Source organism: Oncorhynchus tshawytscha, linkage group LG01 (genome assembly GCF_018296145.1).
Source record: "Oncorhynchus tshawytscha isolate Ot180627B linkage group LG01, Otsh_v2.0, whole genome shotgun sequence".
NCBI lineage: Eukaryota > Metazoa > Chordata > Actinopteri > Salmoniformes > Salmonidae > Oncorhynchus > Oncorhynchus tshawytscha.
The window spans coordinates 68,747,485-68,773,684 of NC_056429.1; the positions used below are offsets into that span (position 1 = coordinate 68,747,485).

The window sequence follows — 26,200 nt, forward strand, 5'->3', positions numbered from 1 at the left end:
AAATATATAGTTCACAGCGATTTAGATGATACAATGAATTCCTACACTATTCAAGTGAAAAAAACGGTAGAATTTTTGCAAACAGGAACGATTTCCACTAGATAACATAGCCAAAGTCAGAATAGGTATCCCAGTTTGACAACAGATGCCGTTCCGGCGGGAGAAATCCATAGGTGAATATGACAGCCAATCACAACACTGGCAGGTAAGTAATACCATGAAAACACTGTCATTCCACTATTTATGGCAGATATATTATGGACATTTTCAAAAATTTAAATGTAACAATTTTTTAAAAATCCTATGTGTAGTACCTTTAACTAGAAGGGCACTTGGCTATAAACGATTATGAACTGCCTGCCATACATGTGTGTGTCTAAATATAGGTTTTTCCACATTCAGTATGCTTTGAAATGGATATATGAGTGTCCATCATGTTGAGAACACACTGTGCAACATGATCAAATGGTCAAGAGTGCCGTATTAAACACAACATAGGTTGTAGATTTAGCTCAATTGGTTTCCACAATAATCAAATAATATTTAGATTTTTTTTACCATTCGAACATAATGACCTTGACAGCAAAATAACATTTAACTCATTCCATATCTATTTTGTGTGGTTTTAGGACATATGTAGTGTCTATCGTTTATTTAACAACAACAGCTCTCAAGTGAATTATCATATTCCGCCTGTTTTTTTAAACCATCACGGTCAGTGTAGCATACCTCAATGAACATGCTGTCTGCAGAGAAGTCCATCTGGATAACAAAGCTGGAGATGTCCTTACAGTAGCCCACGCGGTTTAGCGAGGGGCCCAAGGTAAGGTCGTAGAGGTCAACCGTACTCTCCACTGAGCCCACTGCCAGGAGGTGTTTGTCTGGACTGAACCTGAGAGGGTCACACAATAGACATAATATATATGGTTTGAGTTATGCCAAGATTAAGCTTAGTGTTATGCCAATCAGGGTTGTGGCTGAGGCAAGGGTTAAGGTTAAACCTAGGAGAGGGGGTGACCTCGACAATTTATTGTTAAAACATGAGGCTGCCTGGATCTTTAATTTAAAGACCCTTGCTCCCCTCGGTCTCAACGTTTACAGACACCTGTGTGTGTCCTTTGACACTATATAAACTAGTGATCTGCAGTGTTTGTCATTATACCCTGATGAAGACAGCTTGTCTATTGAAACGTTGGATATTAGGTTATTCAATTATTTCATCTGAGCTCCAAGAGTGTGCGGCTCCTATTATTTCTCAAGTGAACAGGGATGTGGACATGAAGATAGGGTTCATTAAGGTAGTGGTTGAGGCTAGGGTTCAACTGTGATCTGTACATTAAGCATGGTCAGGGTTGTGGTTGAGGCTAGGGTTCAACTGGGATCTGTACATTAAGCATGGTCAGGGTTGTGGTTGAGGCTAGGGTTCAACTGGGATCTGTACATTAAGCATGGTCAGGGTTGTGGTTGAGGTTTGAACATGGATGTGGAAATGAAGCTAGGGTTAGGGTTAGAGTTGTGTTTGATGCTAGGGTTAGGGTTACTGCCAGGATGTGGACATGAAGCTAGGGATAGGTACAGTGGGGCAAAAAAGTATTTAGTCAGCCACCAATTGTGCAAGTTCTCCCACTTAAAAAGATGAGAGAGGCCTGTAATTTTCATCATAGGTACACTTCAACTATGACAGACAAATGAGGAAAAGAAAATCACATTGTAGGATTTTTAATGAATTTATTTGCAAATTATGGTGGAAAATAAGTATTTGGTCAATAACAAAAGTTTATCTCAATACTTTGTTATATACCCTTTGTTGGCAATGACAGAGGTCAAACGTTTTCTGTAAGTCTTCACAAGGTTTTCACACACGGTTTCTGGTATTTTGGCCCATTCCTCCATGCAGATCTCCTCTAGAGCAGTGATGTTTTGGGGCTGTTGCTGGGCAACACGGACTTTCAACTCCCTCCAAAGATTTTATATGGGGTTGAGATCTGGAGACTGGCTAGGCCACTCCAGGACCTTGAAATGCTTCTTACGAAGCCACTCCTTCGTTGCCCGGGTGGTGTGTTTGGGATCATTGTCATGCTGAAAGACCCAGCCACGTTTCATCTTCAATGCCCTTGCTGATGGAAGGAGGTTTTCACGCAAAATCTCACGATACATGGCCCCATTCATTCTTTCCTTTACACGGATCAGTCGTCCTGGTCCCTTTGCAGAAAAACAGCCCCAAAGCATGATGTTTCCACCCCCTTCATGCTTCACAGTAGGTATGGTGTTCTTTGGATGCAACTCAGCATTCTTTGTCCTCTGGCAAACAGGATGAGCTTTGTTACTTTGGTCCCGGCTTACCACTATCCCCCCGTGCAGATTCAGTCTTCCCAGCCTGGTGCAGGTCTACAATTTTGTTTCTGGTGTCCTTTGACAGCTCTTTGGTCTTGGCCATAGTGGAGTTTGGAGTATGACTGTTTGAGGTTGTGGACAGGTGTCTTTTATACTGATAACAAGTTCAAACAGGTGCCATTAATACAGGTAACGAGTGGAGGACAGAGGAGCCTCTTAAAGAAGAAGTTACAGGTCTGTGAGAGCCAGAAATCTTGCTTGTTTGTAGGTGACCAAATACTTATTTTCCACCATAATTTGCAAATAAATTCATTAAAAATCCTACAATGTGATCTTTTTTTTCTCATTTTGTATGTCATAGTTGAAGTGTACCTATGATGAAAATTATAGGCCTCTCATCTTTTTAAGTTGGAGAACTTGCACAATTGGTGGCTGACTAAATACTTTTTTGCCCCACTGTATCTGGTTCAGGGTTAGGGTTGAGCCAGGAAGTAGACAATGGTCTAGTCAAAGTACAAGAGCCCAGCTCCAGGTGGCTCCTATCTCTCCTCAATTCTTGCCTGATGTCCTGTATGGCAGCACTGCGGTCTCGTTTCTTGGCCCACATCTTAAGTGAGTTGGTGAGGAGGATGATGAACTCCCCATTCTTCATGCCCACAGACACCATCTCCCCATCAGGACTGTAGCTGGCACACTTGGCTGGGTGGCCCAGGCTCACTTTGTTCAGCAGTTTCTATCAAGAAAACAGACAGCAGGGTTTTGAGATAACAAAACATGATACGTAGCCTTAGAATGGCCACATACCGTCCTAACTAAATACAGGTGCAAAGGAAACCAAGAACACAAATAAACTGTCATTTGAGATTAAAAAAAGTAGTGTTAGTGTTTCTCTGTGTTTCTCTGTGCTGTACCTTGTCGGCCAGGTCCCATATGCGGATGGTTCCGTCGTCACTGGCGGAGATGAACAGGTCTTTAGAGGGGTGGGTGGCCAGGCCCCAGATCTCGCCCTGCATGTGACTGTTGATCAGGATGTTGGACGCAGCGTTCTTCTCCCCCACCTCAATGATCTCACCATCCTTTGTGCCTACCAATATCTTACCCTGGTAGACAGGCACACAAGAAGGTTACTGTTTTTGACCCTTCAAAAACCCTAGTTGAAGCTATAGACTTAACTTGACGTGACAGACTAGTTCAAATAACATGTCACATCTCCCATACTACTACTGTAAAGGTGGCTAAAGCTGCTGGGTAGGATATGAGCTTCCGAAGGTTGCCACAATATGGGAAGAAAGCCAGCAAAGCCATTTCCAAACAAATGACTCAGCTATCTTTTTTCGATTGAAAGAATAAGTGATTTTATTCGCTGCATTAATACCTTCTCTGACCTTGAATATCCCAACTCTGTAACAAAATGTATGTTCTGTTGCAGTGTAATAAACAAGGAGCAAGTGTGTATGAAAGAGCACCAAATAGATTGTGCAGTTATAAAGGCCCAAAAATTCTGACTCAAAACCAAGTCTTATCTAATGTCTAAATCATCAGTCTATCCAATTAGAAGATATTTGTAACTGCAGATGAGAAGGTACCTAAATTTTATTTTATGATATCAAATTAGAAGACAATGAATTCTGTTTTTTTTTAAATAATATAGCTAGCTAGTGTACTGTATATTTATTTCCAAAGGGAACTTCAGGGAGTTATTTTCAGGTTTAACATTTGCTGTACGCTTGCTTATAGTCTTTCCCACTGGGGTGTGTGCTGGCTGTGCTGAACTCACCTTGCCTCGACAAACGGACCTCACACACTCAACAGTCTGTCCCGTCTCAAGCTGGAACGCTCGGCAACGTTTCATCTCCTGGTCCCACAGTTTCACTGCACCGCCCTCCTTTGTACTGAGAAAGCATGTGCCGCACACACACACACACATACATTTTACTAACCTTGTGGAGGGACACAATTGATTCCTGTTCAAAATCCTATTTTCCCTAACCCCTAACCCTAAACTGGGTCTGTGCCCCAACTTGGCCACCCCATTCAAAATGTTCTGGACACGCCACTGAATATACAGTTGAAGTCAGAAGTTTACATACACTTAGGTTTGAGTCCTTAAAACTCATTTTTCAACCACTCCACAATTTTCTTGTTAACAAACTATAGTTTTGACAAGTCGGTTAGGACACCTACTTTGTGCATGACACAAGTCATTTTTCCAACAATTGTTAACAGACATATTATTTCACTTATAATTCACTATATCACAATTCCAGTGGGTCAGAAGTTTACATACAGTTGACTGTGCTTTTAAACAGCTTGGACAATTCCAGACAATGATGTCATGGCTTTAGAAGCTTCTGATAGGCTAATTGACATAATTTGAGTGATTTGGAGGTGTACCTGTGGATGTATTTCAAGGCCTACCTTCAAACTCAGTGCCTCTTTGCTTGACATCATGGGAAAATCAAAAGACATCAGCCAAGACCTCAGAATAAATTTGTCTGGTTCATCCTTGGGAGCAATTTCCAAACGCCTGAAGGTACCACATTCATCTGTACAAACAATAGTATGCAAGTATAAACACCACGCAGCCGTCATACCGCTCAGGAAGGAGACACATTCTGTCTCCTAGAGATGAACGTACCTTGGTGTGAAAAGTGCAAATCATTCCCAGAACAGCAGCAAAGGACCATGTGAAGATGCTGGAGGAAACAGTAAAACGAGTCCTATATCGACATAACCTGAAAGGTCGCTCAGCAAAGAAGAAGCCACTGCTCCAAAACCGCCATAAAAAAGCCAGACTATGGTTTGCAACTGCACATGGCGGAACAAAGATTGTACTTTTTGGAGAAATGTCCTCTGGTCTGATGAAACAAAAATAGAACTGTTTGGCCATAATGACCATCCTTATGTTTGGAGGAAAAAGGGGGAGGCTTGCAAGCCGAAGAACACCATCCCAACCGTGAAGCACGGGGGTGGCAGCATCATGTTGTGGGGGTGCTTTGTTGCAGGAGGGACTGGTGCACATCACAAAATAGATGGCGTCATGAAGAGAGAAAATTATGTGGATACATTGAAGCAACATTTCAAGACATCAGTCAGTAAGTTAAAGCTTGGTCGCAAATGGGTCTTCCAAATGGACAATGACCCCAAGCATACTTCCAAAGTTGTGGCAAAATGGCTTAAGGACAACAAAGTCAAGGTATTGGAGTGGCCATCACAAAGCCTTGACCTCAATCCTATAGAAAATCTCTGGGCAGAACTGAAAAAGCGTGTACGAGCAAGGAGGCCTACAAACCGGACTCAGTTACACCAGCTCTGTCAGGAGGAATGGGACAAAATTCACCCAACTTATTGTGGGAAGCTTGTGGAAGGCTGCCCGAAATGTTTGACCCAATTTAAACAATTTAAAGGCAATGCTACCAAATAGTGATGAAAGAAATAAAATATGAAATAAATCATTCTCTCTACTATTATTCTGAAATTTCACATTCTTAAAATAAAGTGGTGAACCTAACTGACCTAAGACAGGGAATTTTTACTAGGATTAAATGTCAGGAATTGTGAAAAACTGAGTTTAAATGTATTTGGCTAAGGTGTATGTAAACTTCCAACTTCAACTGTATCATCATCATCATGGACACAAGAGGAGAGTGTTAGCCAGTGGAATTCCATATGTGATTTTGGTGCTATTGTGTGTTGTTGTTTTGGTTTGACAAGGAATGGTGTTATAAGAGGATCATTGAGTGGATCATCAGTGGTCGTGCAGCAGTGCGTTACTCACGGCCTCTCCTTGCCCCCTGTGACGATGAGGCCGTCTCTCAGTGTGGTGTACATGGTGAACACTGGCCCGGTGTGGGCTTTAGCCACGACACGAAGCAGGAAGTGATCTCTCCACACGTACACATCCCCGTTTATGGCACCTGTGAATGTTAGGTTATTCTGGAGGAAGAGAAACCACACAGGTAGGATCACAAAACGTAACATTTATCTCAAATAAATCACAGAAAACATGGTTGATTATAGTAGCCTATTAGTCTAGGGTAAATCAAATCCATTAGGGCAGATTAAAGAGTTTAGTAAAAAATGATGTCAATACTCACAGCACCGAAGGCCACAGACAACATGGTCTGCATCCTGCCGTCCTCCACTGAGCCCACCACTCCCTTTTTATACATGAGAGAGCCTCCAGCCAGTGTCCAGAACTTGATGTGTTTGATGCCAACAGACACAAACTGAGAATCAGAGTCTGGCCGGAACTCCACTACGAAGATCCTGTCTGGATGGCCTCCTTTACTGGTCACTTTAGCACCTGGACAGGGGAACACACAGACAAGCACAAACACACTTCTAAGACCTGCTATTTACAGTTTACTGAATGATATCTGACAACATTGTTATGATTAATTATCACAAAAATTCACTTATCACAGACCAATCTAAGCTGTAGCCTACCACCATCTCAGTGTATTTTACCAGGGTCAGAATGGCTCACCTTCCTGCCAGCGCCACACAGTGATGGTGTGTTCAGGATCCACCCCCACAGAGAGCAGCAGCTTGCCTGTGGCGCTGAAGTTGACGTAGCCCACCCCCTTAGTGTGAGAGCAGCGCAGGATGGACAGTGTCTGTTTGCTCATTGCGTCCCACACGTGGATGGAGGGGGTGGTGCCTGCAATACAGAGAAAAAGATCATACTCTGATCAAGTATATAGGGATGCAGCATGGAGCAATAAAGGCCAAATAATTGTCTGTAGTAGATAGAATGTCTCAGCAGAGTCTAGGTTGAATCAATGGAACAATACAGAGGGATAATTACTGGACGAACTAAGGGTAGAAAACAGAGGACAGCCCACTGGGAAAACTGTAGGAGAACAGCAAGGAAAGGGTAAACCTATAGGGTAAAACTAGAACACATCAGTACAAGGGGCAATCTGGAAGGTGTTTTACCTGGTAGGTCTGTCACTTCACCTATGGTGTGTGAGCGATGGGAAATTAGGCAGCAAAATAACAATTGAAATCTAAAGTGAGTGCTTTTTCAGATGCTGCTGAGGACATTATGATATAAAGCACCAATATAACTAATTCTAGCACCAAACAAAATGAAAATGTGCCAATGCAGACTGAACCGGTCACCAAAAATGGCCCACAAAAATGAAAAGACGATAAGGCATTCGATATCTAGCTCTGTCTCTCATGTGCACACAGTCAGCCCACACACGAATGCTACCAATAAGTACATACAAGTACATGCAAAGTACATATAAACACAACCACAATCAAAATAAAATGAAACACGCTCATTCACAGCAGTACAGGACATACCAATCTGTCCTGTAGCGATAACATTTTTGTATTTTGGATGTTGATTGACAGTCAAACAGAGGATATCATCTGTATGTTCCAAGTAGAAACTCTGAGTCCCTGAGGAGAAATAGCATTAAACACAGAGTTAATCTTCATCTTATCATGTACATTCCTATATATATCACAAGCCCTGAAGTTAATGTTGAGTAGGTTATCCAAAAGTGTGGCCATGTAGCTGTACCGGTGGTGAGGCTGTGCACCATAGCCGTGGCTGCTGTGTGGAAGACAATGTCGGCGCCGTCGTTGAGGTAGTGAAGGTTGTTGCGACAATCAAAGCCCCTGAACCCAAACACGTGGTCCAGCACCAGGTCCTGAAAGTACACACGTCACCGACCAATCACATCCCGCTGTGCACCAAACTGGCCCAACACTGGTTCATAACAAACAGTGAAAATGTAACATGAACATGTAAAAAAAGATGGGTACGACATCAGAGTCATTCAGAGTTCACTTTAACACCACTGTGAGACAAACCTCAACAAGCTTCTTCTTTTTGGTGATATTGTTCTTCTGTAGCTTCTCTGGTTGGGGAGCAGCTCGGCTAACAGGAGGCCTGCAGAGAGTAAACAGGTAGAACTGCCTCACACAGCTGATATATTGGACAAATATATTAACATGTCTACCACAGAACTTCAAAAGAAAAAAACCCAAGTCATGTTTTCTCAGAACAATTTCATTATAGGACACAGCAATGGCACATAAAGGACAGATTAGGCCAAGTTCTAAAGGGGCTGTCTGGTCTGACATGAGGCAGATAGAAACAAAGAGAGGAAGGAATATAAAAGAGGGCACGTGAGAAAGAATAGACCTATGGAATAAACTGCAGCTTGAGCAACTCAGAGAGAACAAAACAGCTGCAATCAGTCATATCACTCTGAATAGAAACATTGTTAAGCATTGCTACTGTATATCATTGCTTGTTCATCACTCATAATAGGCCTTACTGTTTATAAATACAAACATTCAGTGTGCCCCATGACACTATAGATTCTACACAATGTCTACAGACAGATTCAGTGCTACATATAATGGAATAAATTGCATACATCAAATGAAATTGTCCCATTACATTTTCCACATGTATGAATTTTGGCCAGCCGCTGCACACACACATATCACCAAGGTGACACATCACATTCACAACATCAACAAGCGTCAACTTTCACATAAGGATTCCACCAATAATGACACATCACACCAGCTGGCTGAGGTTACATTTAACATGTATGGCAATGAGCCACAGAATGAAATTCCACTCAGTCAGTCTAGGAGCTCTGCACTGCTGCCTGCTGCACACGTACATCTGCCTCTCGGTGAGGCTTCCCTGTATTTCCCTCTCTCTCTCCGTCTCCCCCTTACTGTGATTGTTTTCAATAAATGTTTTATAAAAGAAACAAAATCGCTTCATAAGAAAGACCAATTTCTCAAGTAAGAATTTTGCTAGGACTGTCTGGGAGTGGTCTGAGTGGGGAGGGGAAAATTGAAAAATAGTTGTTATTGGCAGAGAGTTTGGAACTCTTTCTTATTGGTCTATTAACTAATTTACCAACTGGTGATGTCACCAGCAGGCCAAAACTCCATCCCAACTCAACAGGCTTAAACATTCAGGTGGTTTTTCAAACAGCTCTTACACTGAAAGGGCATTAACATAATTTTCACAATTTCACAGTATTATTCCAGTCTCATAGTGTGGAAATACATTATATAGAAAACAGGAAAATTTGCTTGGTTGACTGCACTGGTGGAATTCTACCTTCATTAAAAATTAAGTTATGGGATGTGTTGTAAAATTAGATTTCCTAGATGGTGTTGGTTACCACAGTGATGTGGCCTTGCTGAGACCTGAGGTCCATGGTCACACTTAGGGTTTAACAGACTGATCTTGTTAAACATCTGACTTATATTGGGGTGGCAGGCAGCCTAGTGGTTAGAGAGTTGGATTAGTAACCGAAAGGTTGCAAGATCGAATCCCTGAGCTGACAAGTTAAAAATGAGTTGATCTACCCCTGAACTAGGCATTTAACCCACTGTTCCTAGGCCATCATTGAAAATAAGAATCTGTTCTTCACTGACTTGCTTAGTTAAATAAATATCAATACTATTGTTATCTGACACAAAAACACAACCATTAGAGGAAGAATAAAAGTTATTGCTCCTAAACGTAGGCTGTCAAAGGTTCACGGAAATCTGTACATGCTTCCGTGCGCACAGACAGAGAGAGTCTACAAATTAACAGAGAAACACACATTAAAGTAGACGTTGAGGTTAAAATCCCACAGGAGGTTGAACAGTGCAATGACGATGCAGAAGGATTGGTTATACAGCGCCACCACTGTGTGCATTTATTTGATTTATTTATTAAGGATCCACATTAACTTCTGCCAAGAGGTATTGATATGTTTAAACCACGGAGCTGTCCATTTAAATGACTAGCACACAGCTCAGACACCCATGCGTACCCCACAAGACATGCCACCAGGGGTCTCTTCACGCAGTTGCCTTGTATAACTACAACCGTGTCAAACGGTTGCACATGACAAGGTTCCAGGTCACTGATAAAGCACTATAGCCCAAAGGTGATAGCTGTGATCACATACATACATAGTTTACACTCCTTACAGCTGACAGACACTACCGTTCTTCTGTTTGTCCGAACAGCACTTTATAAGCATTGTCTGGATGATCTTGCATGACAGGGAGTTAACATTTCCCATCTTTTCATTTCTCCTGTTTCATTCTGAAATCAGACTCCCTCTTCCCCATATGTTTTGACCATTTTTTTGGTGACGGTGTCTACGTGCTCTGAAATGAGTTCAATCAGCATATCAGAGTGTAGCGTTGCCACACACAACACCACAGATTGAATATCTGCACAAGTGTAGTAACTAACTCCTGCGGACTGATTGCAACATTTTTCATGCTGAGCCAGGATTGTATGATCACACAGTGACATGAACTGGGAGTCTGGGACGTTGTCTAATTCCATGTCTCTATCTGAACAGAAAAAAACAAGATGAAAAGAAGAATCCGCCCCCTGGGTGTGAAACTCTGCAGTCTGGATGCAAAGATGCAGTTGTGATCAGATGGGAACGAGATGAGCCGACTGTCACCATGCAGGACAAACATACAGAACAACACAGAGAAACAGAGACACACTTGGACCTGGAGCCACAGTTTACACACAGTGTGATAGACACAAGTAGCTCACTTTACCTGGATCCCCTTGAGAGCAGTGGACAGAACCAAGTGAGAGGTTTAGAGGACACAGGTCAGAGCCCGAGGGGACTCACTATACTACAGTATAGCTATAAGGCTCATGCAACAAGCAACCTGGAGAGCTTTTTGCCCATCATTTTTTGCCTGCTGCAAACCATGCTCTGACTGTTAGCATACTGTCAGCATGCCAGAAAGAGAGAGAGAGAGAGAGACTGCTCAGAGGAGAGGTGTGGAATGAGAGAGTGTCCCAGTCTAAAGAGCAATAAGGGGAGGGGGTCATACACTGGGGTCCCTGTGCAAACTGTGCAATAGCACTCCTATGAGAGGGGGGAGGAGGAGGGGCACAGGGAGAGAGAAATGCGTCAGTGCTTCCATCTCATCACCCAAGGGGTTATGGGAAAACAAGGTCCTGTGATGTCTGGGGCCCCACAAGAGGGAGTGAGGAAGAGAGAGGGGGAGAGACAGAAACAGAAAGGTCTCCTCCAGCACCACTTGGTAGATCATTACTGTACTCTTAGTGCTCTCTACACCCAAAAACAAAATATATTGTTGTGATACAAATGACACAAAAGTGAGAATCTGAAATAAAATGTGTTACTCATGCAATTCCCATGGCTTTCATGTTACTCAGAATTTGAGGAGTTTGAGCAAGCTGAGTGATATTAGGACCCATAGGCTATGGGAGGTTATGCCCATAGTCCAAATAAATAGATGACTACAAAATGTTTCAGACCTGGCTCCTGTAGTACCATTATAGGACATACATGAATAAACAAACACTTTTAAAATTACAGGTACATAGGTTAAAAAGGAATAAACACAGATCTGCTTTTCTTCCATTCTGTTGAAATAACAACACCATACTCTATTGAATGTTAGATATTCTAGCTTCTGCCCACTCTACTACTATCCTTGTCCTGCACATCTAAAGCCCTGTTTATAAACCTGGTTCAGATATGCTTCCTTCGTCCTACTCTTGTCCGTTTACACTTTACAATCAGATCACAATGTGCCTTTTAATCATCTACACCAGTCTAACAATGTGGGCACAATCAGAATGTGGACAAGATCAGGACAAAGGACGCATGTTAGCACCAGGTATAAATGGGACTTAATGTATGGGAATACCACCCACATCCCATAGCTAGCACAGAATGTATGCATTAGGTCATACTTACTTGACAATGCCCTGCCTCCAAAGGAATGCAAGTTAAAACACAATAGAGATATTAGGTGTTTCTGCAGACAGAAGTGTGCCCCAGAGTCATGGGGATCACAGATAGTAAGGTTGAGGGGGACAAATCAGCATGTTACCATGGAGCTGACTAACCCCAGAGAATACAGTCTGTTATACATTCATCAAGGACTAGGAACTTACTACTGAACACTCAACTCTAATGGTGTAGTAGACAATGGAGGTCATAGGGCAACAATTGACCCTATTAGCTATAATATCAGGGTTTGTAGTAACTGCATATCATTATATGCAATCACTGTTTATTGGTGGCTATAGAGAGGATATCTAGCGACAGTACTGCTTAATGGGGTTAGTACTGTGCAAACATACAAATTGCTGAATTAAGTGTACACAAATTATAAAGGGATGGATAAAATAATCAAACAATTTTATTGTAAATCATGCAAAGTGTATACTGCATTGGATTTTTCACAACAATACTTCTACTTATTGTACATACCACACACACTCACTAGAGTATATACTCTATACAATCTCAAAGCAACTGAGCTCATACCAATGATACTGTTATGTGTAGACCACATATCGGTATCATAGCAACATATATCACACAGAAGCGCCAGAGAGCACACCTGCTATACATGCACATAACATTATGCAATACATTGACTAGATTCCTACACAAGCCACAAATACATGCACATGCAATCTCATACATCTACCACATAGATTATGACCCAAACACATACATCCAACAATCCACAAATAGATGGACAACATATAAAACATGCACACAGCATACAATATCAACGGGCTACACCCACAATACATGCCAAGGACAATCCATCGTATCATAGCAACAGAGCTGACTAATATAGAGAGAGTATTGGAGAGAGAGTACACACATACAGTGCAGAAGGACATTACATGGAAATGGTGATAAATATCTTTATATGTGCATAGAATAATGTCTCTTTTTGTAAAAACAAATGTTTGCGTTAAGTAGTACAGATAGGTAGAGTAGTCTATAATGTCTATCTACCTATCAAATTATTAAATCAGGGATCATACTCCATTTGAAATAGCCTAACATGAAAAAACATCCCAAGCAGCCTTCCCTTACCTCTGCAAATGATGTCAGCTCAGCACTAAAAAGTCAACTCACTCTGTATCATAAAAGCAAAACCAAAATCTATATCCATGCCAATCCTACAATGACCACCTCTGAGGCTTTACAAAAGGATACATACAGTAGATGTCAGTTATACTCAAACACCATGATGTATATTGATAGGTAGAAGGTAACTAAAGTTGTATCAAATGACAAAAAAGACAGGTGCAGTTTCTGTTTCTGACACCAGAGGGCTCTATAAGCATTCCTTTAAGCAATAAGGCCTGAGAAGGTGTGGTATGTGGCCAATATACCACTGCCAAGGGCTGTTCTTTAAGCACGACACAACGAGGAGTGCCTGGACACACCCCTTAGCCGTGGTATATTGGCTATATACAACAAACCCCCCGATGTGCCTTATTGTTATTATATTATTTTAGGGCTCCCGAGTGGCGCAGGGGTCTAAGGCATTACATCTCAGTGCTAGAGGTGTCACTACAGACCCTGGTTTGATTCCAGGCTGTATCACAACCGGTTGTGATTTGGAGTCCTATAGGGCGGCACACAATTGGCCCAGCATCATCTGGGTTAGGCCGGGGTAGGACGTCATTGTAAATAAGAATTTGTTCTTAACCGACTTGCCTAGTGAAATAAATAAAAATATATAAACTGGTCACCAATGTAATAAGAGCAGTAAAAATAAATGTTTTGTCATACCCATGGTATATGGTCTGATATATCACAGCTGTCAGCCAATCAGCATTCAGGGCTTGAACCGCCCAGTTTCTAATTAGAGATAATCATGGTGTTGGCTGCTGATGGCAGTCTGATTAGGATCAAGATGTTAATACAGTTTTTGAGGCATAAAACAACAGCTAAAACTTGACAGTTTTTTAAAATTGTCACTGCTTCAGACTTTTTAAATTGTTTTAAATCTACACACTCAACACAACAGTCAGGAGTCAAGACACACTCGAATGTTTAAGCTCTATCACTTTGAATGACAACAACCAGTCCAAACACAGAAGCTGGCATGGGGGTGTACCTTTCCTCTGCCGACACCTCCTTCAATTGCTGGTGGGGTTTGATGCCACACATGTCCCGGATGCTGACAGCATAGATCTTAGTGGTGTAGTCAATGGTCTTCTCCCTCGCCACATCACTGTCATACCCTACAGACACGCCCACAGGAATAGACTCAACCAATTAGAGCAGTTTGTGAAAAGTAGGATTTGATCAAGATCGCTTTGTATGTGTTTGTTGAGAATGTTGTATTAGAGTTGTACTGTATGAATCAGTAGTCTAAAGGCTGGCGTTTACCTCCGTCCTCCTCAATGTCATCGTCTGACTCCTCACTGTCCACAGGGTTCTCCCTGTGACCCTCTCCGGTTCTCTCCAGGGCCCAGATCATCAGCGCTGTGTCAGCTCCGCCGAGCGTCAGTAGCATGGCATCATCTTGTCCCCATCGAACATTGGTTACATGGGCACTGTGACCCATGTACTTCTTGAAGCGGGCATACTGACCCTGAGGAGGGAGCAGACAGAGCACACAAAAAAACAAGAGACAACATTGGACTTGAATCAACAGAGTCATGTACCAGCGTTGGGGTCAATTCCATTTCAGTTCAAGAGAGTAAAATTGAATTGACATCTAGTGCCTTTCTCACCCTGGCTGGATAGCTGAAGAGCTTGAGGAAGCCAAAGTCATCTCCCGTAGCAAGCAGCTTCTTGTCTTTGGTGAGCGAGGCAGCGTTGACGTCTGTGATGTCACTGTGGGTGGGCCAGATCCCCTCACAGGTGGGGCCCAGAACACACGTCCAGGTAGCCCACTCCATCTTCTCTATCTGACAGGCGGAAACATGAATATACACACACACACACACACACACACACACACACACACACACACACACACACACACACACACACACACACACACACACACACACACACACACACACACACACACACACACACACACACACACACACACACACACACACAGTGTTTAACACTGCCTCATGCTTTTATGGGGTGTCAATTCATATTTGATGTCTAGCTGGGAAAAATGACAAGAAAATTGCAATCTCAGTTGGGTCTCTTACCTCAGCATTTCGTATGGTTTGTCTCTTCCCTCTTGGGGCTTCAAAGAATAATTGCTCTTTGGCACCTGAATTTACTTGCAGCAATTTACCTATAGAAAAAATAACAATCTCAGAATCAAAAGACAAAATAGAACTTGTACCTACAGAGTACTAATAGGAATCCATGCTCTGCTTCCAATTACACCATCAACTCACCACGAGAGTCCCAGTCCATATGAGTGATATAGCTGGAAGCTCCTTTGCAGATTCCCACCCTCTTGCTGGACAGCACATTGTAAATATCCACAAAGTTATCATGAGAGGCCACAGCGAGGTATTTACCAGCATCTGAGGAGGAAGCCATAGAACAAATAATTAATACCTCAGCCAGGGGGGTGAAAATGCTAATCTGTGAAACCTCACTTCATATTTTAGGAAAGGTTTAACTCAAATGAACATTACTAAATAGCAGTCTTATGAAATACAGACAACAATGAATGGACATTTTAATGATAAGTCAGTTGTCAAAGGTCAAAGGTTACCTTGTGAAAACCTGACGTCAGAGATGGACTCCTTCCTGTGATGGAAGGACACCAGGTCCTCCAGGGTGTCAGAGTTCACCACCAGAAAACTACCATCATTGAGGCCCACCGCTAAGGCTTTCCCATCAGGGGAGAAGGCACAGCATCTTCCACCTGATACACACACACAACGCACACACACTTATACACTTCCAAAATGGAGATACAGACATAGACTGACAGACACAGAAACAGAAGGTGACACTGGAGTGCCTTATGTTTGTTGATGATCATGGGAATTAATGACTTGCTCATTAGTTGATGAAGATAAACATTCAGCAGTACCTTTTTTAAGTTTGCGAACGGCCACCATGCGGTGGTTGGTGGAGAGCTCCCATATCCTCAGGGTTTTGTCGTCACTCACTGTGGCACATATGGGGAGCAGGGGGTGAGCAGCAAGACCCCACACCTCACCTTCCATGTGACCCTGTAACCATAGCAACAGACAGACACACACAGCTGTCAGTCAGTCAGTTGACACGCCCTGACCTACACCTAATCTATTTGACACACCTGCCACCCACAAAATCCCCTGCCATTTTTTTCAGGACAATACATTGTGCTCAAATTGAAGTGGGGTTTGAGTGTGAGACGGTACTTTTGAGACAAAACAAAAGCCCAATCGATCGCATCTCAGATAGCTGCAGTCATTCTACCCAACAACACATCCATACTGATCCTTCAAAACCCATCCCTATCAGCTCTGTTCACCATGGCAACAGAGCACAGGTACCTGACCGCTAGGGAGTCTGGAAGGCTCTGACTCTGAGCTTTAAGAGTTGGGCCGCACCCATAGAGGGAACTACCACAGAGATACACTAACAGTCAGAAACACACATGCACGCAAGGAAACATATGCGCGTGTACACACACACACACACACACACACACACACACACACACACACACACACACACACACACTATACAAACTACAGTAACTCATCTACAATGCAGCACTACAGAGCAGGGATGGGAAGTTCAGCTCTTTTCGTCTTGTTCAGTCAAAAGAACAAATCTTTTGACTAATTTTGTTCATTTGAGTCAGTAATGCCCAGCGCACGCAGGACCCCCTACTTGCAAACGATGAACTGAAAACTCGAAAGAGCCATGTTTCTACAAGCTGTCATTTGTGATTGAGACTTATAAAAGTGTGCTTTAAACAACGTACATTTGTTGATTGTTAGGCATACAAACAAAATCATTTCTTGATACATTTGAAATGAGGTCTAGTTGTGGCCGCAACTGGACTAGACTGTAAACGAGATCTTGGCAGAATGCATTGCTTGACTGTCGTGAGGGTGATAAGCAGAATATCGTTTGCGAACTGCAGCACCCAAGCAGCCCCCAGGCAGCACCCCAAATGATTTGTTCTTGAGTTGGAGTTTGTTGAGCAGATGCTGTGTGTATGTTTTGGATCTATGAAGCTGTGTCCATCATAACATTTAATAATCAATTGATTGCATTCATTATAGCACAATGTGATCAATTAACAGTTCTAAACTTGTCTTTTTCTCAAATCTTCTTGGTCACATGCTTCGTAAACAACAGGTGTAGACTAATAGTGAAATGCTTACTTACAGGCCCTTCACAACAATGCAGAGAGACAGAAAATAGAGAAACAATTGAAAAGTAAAACACGTCATAATAAAAGCGCCAGCATTGGTTTGAGGTGGAGAATAGACAGCCACGAAAAATACAGATGAAAACTCTCTTGGTAAATAGTGTGGCCTACAACTTACCATGAGCAGAACCTCAAGACGTCCTTAATAATGAGAGATTGTGCACCAGCTGTCGTTAACCGACACCCCCCCAACCTTACCCAACGCTGCCGTAAAGTCATGACGATGCATAGAAAAACCAGCTAGATGTATATTACCCATGTTCTTATTATCCATGTTCAGCCACAAAACATAGGATATTCCTTTTCTTCAGGTCCCGTTGATAGGATAGTCTTGAACGGAGCTCGTCCAGTTTGTTCACCAGTGATTGTACGTTCGCCAATAGAACGAAGGTGTCACGCCCGGATCTGTTTCACCTGTTCTTGTGATTGATTCCAACCCCTGCAAGTGTCGCTTATTTTCCCCAGTGTATTTATCCCAGTGTTTCCTGTCTCTCTGTGCCAGTTCGTCTTGTATGTTTTCAAGTCAACCAGAGTGTTTTCCCGTGCTCCTGTTTTCAATTCTCTTTTTCTAGTCTTCCCGGTTTTGGCCTTTGCCTGTTTTTCTGGACTCAGTACCTGCCTGGCTAACCTTTCTGCCTGCCCTGACATCGAGCCTGTCTGCCACTCTTAACCTCTTGGACTCAGAATCTGGTTTTGACCTTTTGCCTGTCCACGACCATTGTCTTGCCTACTCCTTTTGGATATTAATAAACAGCAAAGACTCTAACCATCTGTCTCCTTTGTCTGCACCTGTGTCTGGCCTTGTGCCCTTATAGGAGGGTAGAGGCAGATATTTATTCGCCCTTCTTTACGCTGTCTTTTCCTTTTCCGAGTCTCTGGGATTAGGGCCTGGTCCAAAGTTAGTGATCACTGATCTGATGTCCAGAAGTGTTTTTCGGTCATCGGAAACAATAGCGGAAACATTATGCACAAAACAATGTAAGATCAGTGCAAAAAACACAAATGGTCAGGAGCCAGTAACACAGCAGGTATCCATTGGAGCACCATTCTTGGGTTGTTGGTTGGAGCAGGTCTCCTGAGCCACTGAGCCGGAGGACTGCGTATTAACCCTGCTGTAGAATTAATTGCGGCCAGCAAGTCAAATGAACGACTAAAACGAATGAGTCCCTCAGAAAAACGAATCATGACTCTCAAGTCAGTAAAACTAATTGTTCGCAAACTGCACATTACTACTACAGAGGCCATACACAAGCCTTGTGCACACAGGCGAGGAAAAAAACGTGACAGGTTTGACAATAATAAGGAAGAAGGTATTGAGATATTAAGCTATGAACTATTCCTCAACTGGGCTGGATAATCCAGAGGGGGAACACAGAGCTTTTCGGAACCAGCCAAGCGGCAAACTGTTAAAGCCTGCCTCAGATATGCAAAGATATATTTCCGACTGCATTCCCTGAGTGGAGAACACAGGAAATAGGGAAGAAGCCAACAAATCCAGAAGCCTGAGTAGGTGGAGAACAGACAACACTTGAGGGCTGCTGTTTTACTGCAGGATGCTGCTGTAAAAATGTCTCTAAACCGAATTGGGAAAACCAAGTAGAATAAGTAAAACACACCACCCTAGGTGTTTCAGCTGTACGCACACACGCAGTCACAGGCATACAGACACACACACAAACAAACCCACTACCTGGACCAGCAAGGTCATGGGTCCACTCTTGTCGATTTCAAGTATTTCTCCGTTCTTGGTTCCCACCAGGATGTGTCCGTGTCCCAGAGTTATGGCACGGATGGAGGGGTTGTCCTCCAGGAGTAGCCCTGGGGGACACACACAAATAGCACTGTAAAGACTTACAGTGCTAAATCCTCCCAGATCGATAGCAGCAGATCCATGTGAAATATAACTGCAATTCCACAGGAGGCCAAGAGATGGCAACACTAAATGTAGGAGGCAAAAGTGGTCCATGATGGTTACAGTATCTATTGAATGTTTATGGTCAAATTTCAAACACATTATGCTTCCTGATACAGGTATGTGCTTTACATGGTCAGTGTGAGCTTCAAGAGAGAAATACAGTACTGCTCAGACAGTGTTTCTGAATCTGTCATAGACTCTTTCAGGTACTGTAGGGCAGAGAGTGTTATCCTACCTTTAGATCCCGGGGAGAGAGCTGCTCTCTTGATGGCGTAGGTCTTTAGGCACCTCTCAAACATGTCGTCCCACAACTCCACCACTCCGTCCTTCCCACCTGTCACAAAGCCCTGGAGGGAACAACAGCAGAGGGACGTCACCCAGTGTACTCCAACTCTGACAACCACACTGAGGAAAACTTTCAGTGATGAAGGCCGGATGAGACAGGGGCTCTGACCTACACTAATCTTCTGCCTGACATCTTCTCAAGAGGTCTGTCTGAATTGCTGAAGTATGCTAGGGGGTCAGTTTGTCTTGAAACTGAGAATGTACTGTTGGATGATGAAGTGCATGAGGAAAGTATGGATGGAAGACAAATGAAAAATACTGTCTTTCGCTGACATCTTTCCCAACACACAGAATCAGCAGGGAATTACAATTACTATTCTATTAGCAGGCAGGGCTGTCAAGGATTTGAAGCAGCAGCAACAACAACATCAGGAATTCAGTGGAGGTCTCTACCAGGAATGGCCTCCCACATCCTCCTTAAGGCTACTTCTCTGATGAATGTTTTCGGGAAAAGCATCACATATACAGTACCAGTCAAAGGTTTGGACACACCTACTCATTCAAGGGCTTTTCTTTATTTTTACAATTTTCTTCATTGTAGAATAATAGTGAAGACATCAAAAATATGCAATAACCCATTTGGAATCAAGTAGTAACCAAAAAAGTGTTAAACAAATCAAAACACATTTTATATTGTATATTCTTCAAATTAGCCACCATTTGCCTTGATGACAGCTTTGCGCACTCTTGGTATTCTCTCAACCAGCTTCACAAGGAATGCTTTTCCAACAGTTTTGAAGAAGTTTCAACATATGCTGAGCACTTGTTGGCTGGAAAAGCAGCCAACAAAAAAATGTGCCAAGGGAAGCCAGCTTGGATTTTGGCATCACTCCTATCACTAAATCCCATTGGGAGTATACATCATTGACAGAAAAACTTGAATTGTTGCATATCTTTGTGTTGTTGTCCTCCGGTGCCTTGCTAGCTAAAATCATCCCTTTCCTAAATTAGATGGAGATAGAGATTTGGACTTGTGATTTTACTTAATTCTCCATACTGGTCAATGATTATAACAGCGATTCTGATCCAACCATTAATTCATACATTGTTGTGCCCCTGGCCTGAGAGGATGGAAGTTCAACATGTAGCTAGGAGTAGAAGGCTAATGTTAACTAACTAACGTTGCCCATGAATGGAAGTTAGGCTAGCGAGCAAGCATTTTAGCCAGGTAGCCTTGGACAACAAAAAATAAAAAAGCGTGTACTGTATGACAGAGTGATAAACTGTTTCGTCAACATGAAAGAGAGGAGGATGGCATTGGCGTTTCTCTACAAGTAGGGTGAGTCAACATGTTTTTCTACATGCATGAACGAGAGCGCTCACACACATACACACAGAAATTAGAACCATGGACAGCCACATGATATTTAGCTTACGTTGGTTGGACTAAATTGTTTTTTGTATCTTTAAGTTGTCCCTGTATTAGACTAAGCAGAGGTGATTTGATGATGTTGAAATGTTGAAGTTGAAATGGTGCTTGCATAGTGAAGGCAGCTTCTGTTGTCTTTGTGATCAATCAGCCTTTGATATTATTGACCATTACCTGTTGTTGAAAAAACACGTGTTATGGCTTTTCAACCTCTGCCATATCGTGGATTCAGAGCTATCTATCTAATAGAACTCAAAGGGTTTTCTTTAATGGAAGCTTCTCTAATGTCAAACATGTAAAGTGTGGTGTACCGCAGGGCAGCTCTCTAGGCATTCTACTTTTTCTATTTTTACCAATGACCTGCCACTGGCCTTAAACAAAGCATGTGTGTTCATGTTTGCTGATGATTCAACCATATACGCATCAGCAACCTCAACTAATGAAGTCACTGAAACCCTTAACAAAGAGTTTAGGTCTGTTTTGGAATGGGTGGCCAGTAATAAACTGGTCCTGAACATCTCTAAAAGTAAGAGCATTGTATTTGGTACAAATAATTCCCTAAGTTCTAGACCTCAGCTGAATCTGGTAATGAATGGTGTGGCTGTTGAACAGGTTGAGAAGATTAAATTACTTGGCGTTACCTTAGATTGTAAACTGTCATGGTAAAAACATATAGATTCAATGGTTGTAAAGACGGGGAGAGGTCTGTCCGTCATAAAGAGATGCTATGCTTTTTTGACACCACACTCCAAAAAAACAGGTTAAGCTGTAGCTGGCCCAAACAGAGCAGCACGTCTTGCTCTTCATTGTAGTCAGAGGGCTGAGGTAAATACTATAAATACTATGCATGCCAGTCTCTCTTGGTCAAACAGATGGTTTGCAGGTGTTTAATGCCATTCCATTTTCTCCATTCCGGTCACTAATATGAGCCTTTCTCCCCTCAGCAGCCTCCACTGAGGCCCCTCCACCACTGTTACAGTTTGAAAGGACTCAATATTTTGGACAAAAATTGGACCAATGTAACTAAGGCTGAGAATGTCAATACAATAATACTAGCAAGGGCAATGATCACAAGTCAGTCATGCTCATAACGTGGCTAATAGGTCAGTGTATCTATTTATGTAGCTATTTATTTAGCAAGCTAAAAGCACAGAGCCTACCGTTAGCTAGCTAGCTGCTGGGAGGATGTCATGTCATTGGAGGAGTGGGTGAGTTATCAACTTTTACCCTCACTGTTTTTCGGTGGCTACAGCTAGAGATGCAGGTGTCATTTGGTTAGCTAGCAAGAAATGAGAATCGTTTTGCTAGCTAGATAGCTATGCTGAACTGTCTGTCTCTATGACATTTACAATATTGTATCAATATTCAAATTCGATCTCCAGCTGTCCCATAGTAATGAACGTGTCGGGAGTCGGGATGAGACAGACGGGCAGGCAGTTTTTTCCAGCCAGTCGAAATCATGAATCTGCATAATTTTTATGGATATATACAAAGAACTATCAATAGAAAACAGGTCAAACAGAACAAAGTGCAGCTAGTTTGCAGTCTTTTCAGCTTCAGTTCGAAGGGATTGTGTTAGTTGTGTTGTTGGCTACCTCCTCTGAATAACAGTGTCCTGACGAGAGAGGACATTTTCTACACCAGGCGAAATCGCGCATTATTAGCTCAATGTAGTGGATCTATCCAAATAAATGTCACTAGAAAACAGCAAATGCAAATGCTGACTTGACTGTAAGTTGGCCATAGTTGGCTCACTAGCAAGCAAGGGATAAGAACATTACCAGCCAGTATGGCTATGGAACATTTAGAATGAACGACTGGCTGGCGTCCATAGATATAGAACAAAAAGACTGAACGACTGGGTTGCATCTCTGTCAACCGAACCGATTGAACGAACGATCAGCCGGCTTTGCTAGCAACCCTAGATTTGTGTCGGGACTGTAACTTGTTATATTTAAGTGATAATGCCCTTGAAGCCAGTGTCTGGAGGATATATTGGCATGTTAGGCCAGAGGGCCGGCAAACCCGTGCCAATATATCCTCAAAACACCGACTTCGAGGGCATTATCACTATTATTGAAATGTGAGATAATGTCTAGATACTTTTTATAGTGGAGATCAAGTTTATAAATTGCCTGGCTGGGCTGATGAGACAGTGGATTGCACAGTCAGATGGAACAGAGTAAATAGGCATTTTAACATCATAGATATTTACACTAAGTGGGTGTTGGGAAGCCACTGAGTACAGAATAGAGCCATTCCCAATTGTCATTGGTCAAAATAACCATGCAATAAAGATGATGATCTTATTATTATATTATGATTATTGAGATCATGATTATAAGATGAGCGGAAACTAGTTGACCAACAGTTCATTGATGATAGCAGACAGGGCTGATATCCAGTACAGAACCTTGTCCAGGGAGTACATGGCGAACACAGGTCCGTCGTGGGCCTTGATGGTCTTCAGCAGCATGGGTTCCTTCCAGACATATATGTCCCCTGTGGCGGCTCCAGAGAATACCAGCTCGTCTGTCCGACCATAACACACGGACATCATCGTCTCCAGCTTCCCCAGGCTCCCAAAGATGCCTCGCTTGAACATAAGGCCCCCACCTTCAGAGACAGCACACCGTTAGAAACTCAGGCATACATTAATTGATTTCAATAAACATACCATGCCTGACAAGCTAAATAGTTGTTCATAAGAAGAATTACAGGGCGGATCACTTTCCTGTGTGAAAACACCTATGGAACTATATTTTTCTTAAGGGTAGCTTTAGTGTAGCTGATTCTTTTTCTAGTGTGAAGTAATTGGTAGCTTGGTAAACTATATTTTCAGAGTAGCTTCCCCAACACTGCTGATGGTATGAGAGAGACAGCCAGGGAGAACAGTAGGACAGACCTGTATGCTGCCAGAACTTGATGTGTTTGATTCCCACTGTGACCAGCTTGTCCATGAGGATAGGATTACACTTCACCACAAACAGCTTGTCTTTGTGTCCCCTGGGAATAACAGAGACAGAATATCCACTTCACATTCTGTCAGCTCAAATACATGGAGCCCTAAGTTTTTCCTGGTCATGTAATGTGGTCAGGAAAAAACTCCTAACTGATTCTACAAATGTGTTATCATTAAGACAACAAACCTGAGACTTTTAGGACTATACCATAAGTTCCATTGTGCCAGGTAAGATCAATTCAAGCGCAGCTAAAGTATTTGAAAGAAAAAATTACAATTTGAACCCAGCTTAGCTGAACTATTCTATAAAACCCTGTTTTTGTAATAACTCTAAATGTCTAAAAGCACACCCCCACTGATCACACAAATAGTAGCTATCAGCCGGTGTGAAAAAGCTTTTAGTACCTTGCGGTGGCCAGCTTCTCCCCCTTCCTCCAATCCCACACGATGATAGAGTGGTGTTCATCAATGCCCACTGAGACCAGGCTCTTCCCATCCGCTGCACAGAAACAACAAGCTACTCTTAGTTTGACATCTTAACAGACATAGGGACAGAACACCCATGGACGACACATTTACAAAATATGATTAAAAAAATTAGGAAGCATTATGGGCTTTGATCATTCAATAGGCTGGTATTGATATTAAATTCTGATAATGACATAAGTTACATGCCCAGGAAAATACATAGCCATACCAGAGAAATCAAGGGCACAAACGCCTTTCTGGTGAAAGCCCTTGAGCAGGGAGAAGCACTTCAGGGTTTGGATGTCCCACACATGGATGGCTGGGTCCCTGCCAACCTGGATTCATTCACGAAGAGGTGATTAAGATCAGTGTGTGTGTGAGAGAGAGAGAGAGAGAGAGAGAGAGAGAGAGAGAGAGAGAGAGAGAGAGAGAGAGAGAGAGAGAGAGTGAGTGATTTTACATGTGTACCTGTCCAGTGGCTGCATAGTCTTTGAGTGGGTGTACAGTCAGGCTGATGATGTCATCATCGTGGCCCAGGTAAAACCTCTGACTGTGTTGCTCTCTGTTGTAGACCACGCCCACCGCTGCCACATGGTACACCACCTCCCCCGCCTGGGTGTAGAACAGGTTGTTCCTGCAGTCGTAGCCGCGGTACCTACACACACACACACACACACACACACACACACACACACACACACACACACACACACACACACACACACACACACACACACACACACACACACACACACACACACACACACACACAGAGAAATAGGTCACACCAATAAACATAATTCTACTATATTAAGGGGAGTGAAAGCCACTCACTTTTTTTCCTCATCAATCTACACACAAAACCCCATCATGACAAACTGAAAACAGATTTTTTTAATAAGAAATGACAAACTGAAATACCTTATTCACATAAATATTCAGACTCTATGATATGAGACTCGAAATTGAGCTCAGGTGCATCCTGTTTCCATTGATCATCTTTGAGATGTTTCTGAAACTTGATTGGAGTCCACCTGTGGTAAATTCAATTGGTAGGACATGATTTGGAAAGTCACACACCTGCCTATATAAGGTCTCACAGCTAACAGTGCAAAAACCAAGCTATTAGTTTGAAGGAATTGTCCGTAGACCTCTGAGACAGGATTGTGTCGAGGCACAGATCTGGGGAAGGGTACCAAAACATTTCTGCAGCATTGAAGGTACCCAAGAACACAGTGGCCTCCATCATTCTTAAATGGAAGACGTTTGTAACCACCAAGACTAGAGCTGGCCGCAGGGCCAAACTGAGCAATCAGGGGAGAATGGCCTTGGTCAGGGAGGTGACCAAGAACCCGATGGTCACTCTGACAGAGCTCCAGAGTTCCTCTGTGGAGATGGGAGAACCTTCCAGAAGGACAACCATCCCTGCAGCACTCCAGCAATCAGGCCTTTATAGTAGAGTGGACAGACAGAAGCCACTCCTCAGTAAATGTCACATGACAGCCCGCTTAGTGTTTACCAAAAGGCACCTAAAGGACTCCCAGACCATGAGAAACAAGGTTCTCTGGTCTGATGAAACCAAAATTGAACTCTTTGGCCTGAATGCCAAGCGTCACGTCTGGAGGAAACATGACAC

The 26,200-nt window shown here is 42.7% G+C and overlaps 1 protein-coding gene across 1 annotated transcript in view; it reads right to left on the reverse strand.

Annotated features, from left to right (window-relative positions):
* LOC112260939 (echinoderm microtubule-associated protein-like 6) overlaps nt 1-26,200 on the reverse strand; it is an 84,306-nt gene that overhangs the window by 9,111 nt on the left and 48,995 nt on the right. Inside the window, exons 14-39 of the mRNA XM_042328309.1 lie at nt 25,033-25,219; nt 24,794-24,899; nt 24,502-24,595; nt 24,040-24,140; nt 23,548-23,750; nt 19,656-19,767; nt 19,196-19,323; nt 16,168-16,309; nt 15,844-15,996; nt 15,518-15,649; nt 15,323-15,411; nt 14,885-15,061; nt 14,538-14,742; nt 14,263-14,389; nt 12,087-12,101; nt 8,167-8,245; nt 7,874-8,003; nt 7,651-7,749; nt 7,276-7,296; nt 6,824-6,997; nt 6,432-6,640; nt 6,113-6,270; nt 4,112-4,226; nt 3,246-3,434; nt 2,895-3,067; nt 730-892 (exon numbers count right to left, since the gene is read on the reverse strand). Coding sequence (XP_042184243.1) covers nt 730-892; nt 2,895-3,067; nt 3,246-3,434; nt 4,112-4,226; nt 6,113-6,270; nt 6,432-6,640; nt 6,824-6,997; nt 7,276-7,296; nt 7,651-7,749; nt 7,874-8,003; nt 8,167-8,245; nt 12,087-12,101; nt 14,263-14,389; nt 14,538-14,742; nt 14,885-15,061; nt 15,323-15,411; nt 15,518-15,649; nt 15,844-15,996; nt 16,168-16,309; nt 19,196-19,323; nt 19,656-19,767; nt 23,548-23,750; nt 24,040-24,140; nt 24,502-24,595; nt 24,794-24,899; nt 25,033-25,219 — 3,481 coding nt within the window. The remainder of the gene's footprint in view (nt 1-729; nt 893-2,894; nt 3,068-3,245; nt 3,435-4,111; nt 4,227-6,112; nt 6,271-6,431; nt 6,641-6,823; nt 6,998-7,275; nt 7,297-7,650; nt 7,750-7,873; nt 8,004-8,166; nt 8,246-12,086; nt 12,102-14,262; nt 14,390-14,537; nt 14,743-14,884; nt 15,062-15,322; nt 15,412-15,517; nt 15,650-15,843; nt 15,997-16,167; nt 16,310-19,195; nt 19,324-19,655; nt 19,768-23,547; nt 23,751-24,039; nt 24,141-24,501; nt 24,596-24,793; nt 24,900-25,032; nt 25,220-26,200) is intronic.